Here is a 3885-nt window from a genome sequence, read left to right on the forward strand (position 1 = left end):
GGACGACCACTTTTGACAGTTCGGCAAACGATTATGCTTTTTTGCCCTGAAAGTTATAGAAATTCCGGCCATATTTTGAAAAAATCCGACAGGGAATTTTGTAAATCCAGGTGAAAGTTGTCAAACTTCATAATTTTAGGTGCCCTAAAAGTTTTTGATGGCGCTGAATCTATTCCCACCATAAAAAAACATGATTCAAAAATTGCCTCTACAAGTTTTTTTGAATTTTTTTTGCTTAAATGAACACTTTTGACCGTCCAGGCAATTCCTCCGCCTCCATAAACCGTCCCTTTTTTATTGCGCATTTCATTAATATTAATTTTCAAAAATAAATATTTAAATGTTATTTTTGTTAGACTGATCGTAAAAATGGTGCCACGAAATCCACTATGACTATAAGATTTCAATCAAAGGATCCATAAAGTAATTTATTAAAAAGCGCCGCATAAATTTCCAAATTACCCTAATTCAGGTCAAAATGAAAAGGTTACATAAAGGTCGAGAATAATAAAAAAATTCGGAAATGGAAGAATAAAATAAAAGAGGCTGCCAGGGCCGGCTCAAAAGAATGTGACGGAAAAGGAACGGTGAGACACTGTGCGTGAGAAACGAGGAGAGGAGTAAAGTCGGCGGCCGTCAGCGCCGTCGAAGTGCATCGACGGCCGATGAGACGGTCGTTAAGACAATTAAAGTTGATTCGTTAAGATTAGTTATGTCCCTGCGCATTAATGGCGATGATTTAGCAGGAAATTAGGCTGTCCAACAGAGGGCAATCAATACTCATCGAGTCCCTCTCATGACCCTTACCTGGATGGCTGCCCGGGGAAGAAAACATCCAAACGAATCCTAGAAAAATGCACTGTAACAAGGGGCTTTATTGCTGCACAGATGTGGGTGTGGCGTAGGGCAACGATTTCTTCAATAAATTCCTCTCGCAAGGCCAAGAGTTTGTAACGGAAGAATCCCAAGGAAAAAATTGTCGAGGAGATCTGTAAAAAGTTTTAAGAGTGGAATAAATTGCGTTTCTTTTGTTGTTTTGCTTGAGCAGAAGGTGAGAGAAATATCAGCGGGGTCACGAGATGGAACCCTCGAAACCCAGAAAAAGAATGCAAATGTATCGGCGGAGGTTTGCTCTTTTGTCGTGCCTGTTCTAGTGAGCCGTAAAAAACGGCGTCCTTGCGGAGGAAGTGCTATTCCAGCGCTTGAGCTTTGTCGCTGGTTTCGATTTTTCTCTACGTCGAGGTAATCTTATGAGCCGGGATTTTAAGGCCTTTGCAAGGACCTCTGGGGTTCGATCTCATTCAGATTGTTGAAATTTTGGTGAATCGAACCCGGGATCTGACATACAGAGAGAGCTTGCTTTAAGAAGAATCAAATGTTAACAGCTAGCTTTAATTTTATTCACGGCCTTTAATATGGTTTGAAATTGTTTCTTCTCTAGTCGGTGGAGTTGCGGAATGGAACAAGTTCCGGAAGTGTGTTGAGCAAGGGCGCTGAGGAATGGACCTCCGCTTCACCGTTCCCAGAGCCAAAGCCACAGTTCGAATCACAGAAAGGCAACAATCAGCGGTCCAAGTCGCGTTATCGGTTGCCGGTTTTTCCGATCTTACTGCACGGTACCATCGCCCTCCTTCGCTTAGCTTAAATTTTGTTTTTCCAGGGTTTGAAAGCTGAATATGCGCGGAAAAAGGATTTGAGTAACTCGGCGAAAGCTAAGTCGTTCAACCGCAACATCACCAAAGAAATAGCCGTCACCTTCACCGGCTGTCGGAATCCGTGAACTCAGCAATGTCTGGTTCCGGAAGTTCTGGGGACGCTCAGTTTTCGCCCTGGTCTGTTCCTCCCATACAATGGACAAGCACTGGGGGCATTGATCAACGGATGCTCTCCTGCATGGCTCCGAATAAAGAAGCACCTTCTTCATATTCAGGGTTTCATTGCGGCCCGTTACAGTTTTCTTATGATCGCTTGAGAGAGTCCGGCGCAGCCGTTGTTTATGGAAGCAAAAGCGGCGTTGGATTTAACGGCCGCGAGTGCAGCATGCTCCAACACCGCCAGCTTTTGGCCAACGGCCACGGAGGCCTACTCATGGACGGATTCCCCTCTGAAATGGCTAATGTCACAAAAATGACGACTCAGGAAATTATGGATGCTAAGGCCCTAGCGGCCTCCAAGAGCCACAGTGAAGCCGAACGCCGGCGACGCGAGAGGATCAATACTCATCTCGGCACCCTGCGTAGCCTGCTCCCTAGTAATACTAAAGTGAGCTGATTTGACCTTTAAACCATTTTAACTTTAACCTTGTCAGCCTTTAAGGTCTTCGGAAAATATCTATTAAGCAGCAAGCGCTTTGAATATTTTCATTTCAAACCTTCAAATTTCTTGGAAGCCTGCATCTTTGTCAACCTTAATCCCACCAAACTAGAAAGAAAATGAGAAGTACTTTCTTGTTAAACAGCGAATTCTGCTAGTATCCCGTATATCTTATGGTAAACTTCAAGATGTATTGTAAATCTGTAACAGTATCACCTGGTAAAGTCCCTTTTAAACGGCTTAGAGCTGCAAATTTGGAGATTTTGCACTTCTTATAATCCTTTGAAGCCCGTATTTGGTTATCCTTTAATGCCCTTCGAAAAACTCGACTAAACAAAATCGAGTTAATAATCTTTTAATCTGCCTTTTAGATTATTTGTCTTTCTTCCTGTGACCTTGTCAAGCTTTCAAATTTTAAGAAAGTGCTCAGTAAATATTGCCATTGTCTCGTCTGTTAACTTGCGAAGTTTCGTATATTTGCACACTTACAGCCAAACGTTTTGTAAGTCTGTTGTTTTGTGAAGCCTTAAGTTTATTCGACATGGCGTAGTAGATATGTTGTGTTGATTGTTAATTAATATGCAAATCTTTCAAGATAAGCGTTCAAAACTTAGGGTTTCAACAGCACAGTGAACAAATCGACAGTTCGCTAGTCTGTGGAATACCAAAATTGTGCTCTAAGATTTCTATATTTCTAAATGTAAAGCTCGGAAATATTTCTGTAGTAGGTTTAAAGATTTTGAGAAATTGAACCGCAAATAAACCTGATTTATTGTTTTGTTTTTGCAGTTTTATAAGTTTAATGTCCATTTTGCTTGTGCAGACGGACAAAGCTTCTTTGCTCGCCGAGGTAATCGAGCACTTAAAAGATCTCAAACGGCAAGCCCTGGAAATCGCAGAAGAAAGTGCAGTGCCGACGGAAACCGATGAACTTACAGTGGATGCGATTCCTTCATGCGGCGATGGTAAATCGCTGGTAAAGGCCTCCGTCTGCTGCGACGATCGTCCGGAGCTTCTCTCGGACCTCATAAAGACACTCAGAACTCTAGGACTTCGCACAATCAAAGCCGAAATCACGACTCTAGGGGGCAGGGTCAAGCACGAATTACTGATCGATGCATCAAACGACGATAACACCGACTACGGTCCTCCATCTATCAGCTGCGTTCACGACGCTCTCAAAGCTGTAATGGAAAGGCAAAACTCTGAGGGATCCACGACCGCAAACAAACGGCAACGTCTCAACCCTTTCAGCTCCATTCATCATATTCATGATGGCAGGTCTATCTGAGTCTTTTCATTACATTTATTAAGAATTCCATAGGATATTTATCTTTAAGCAATAGAGTTTTGGTTTTGTTGGACAACAGGAACGAGCTCGCAAAACAGCATTTTCCGTTGTGTACTTGTTAATTTTGTAGCAAGGTTAGTGCGTTTGTTTCGATGTATATTCATCGAAGAATGTTTTCCTTAGCGTATAAGAAAATAGAAATTGCTGCAGCGCAGCGCAATGCTCAATATTGTTGCTCATTTTCAGAATTGTGAACTACCTTGCTGACGGAGAAGCTCATG

At 42.4% G+C, this 3885-nt stretch overlaps 1 protein-coding gene across 1 annotated transcript; it reads left to right on the top strand.

Moving 5' to 3' along the window:
• The first annotated feature begins 616 nt into the window (after positions 1-616).
• Positions 617-3682, top strand: LOC149201761 (transcription factor bHLH30-like). Its single transcript, XM_089403011.1, has 3 exons — positions 617-1242; positions 1442-2262; positions 3137-3682. The coding sequence occupies exons 2-3, from the start codon at positions 1789-1791 to the stop codon at positions 3602-3604; spliced, it is 942 nt and encodes a 313-aa protein (XP_089259137.1). The 5' UTR covers positions 617-1242; positions 1442-1788; the 3' UTR covers positions 3605-3682.
• Positions 3683-3885: the final 203 nt, after the last annotated feature.

This window comes from Pinus tabuliformis, chromosome 2_1 (assembly GCF_031772625.1).
Source record: "Pinus tabuliformis cultivar Carrire ecotype Pingquan chromosome 2_1, CPIR1, whole genome shotgun sequence".
Lineage (NCBI taxonomy): Eukaryota > Viridiplantae > Streptophyta > Pinopsida > Pinales > Pinaceae > Pinus > Pinus tabuliformis.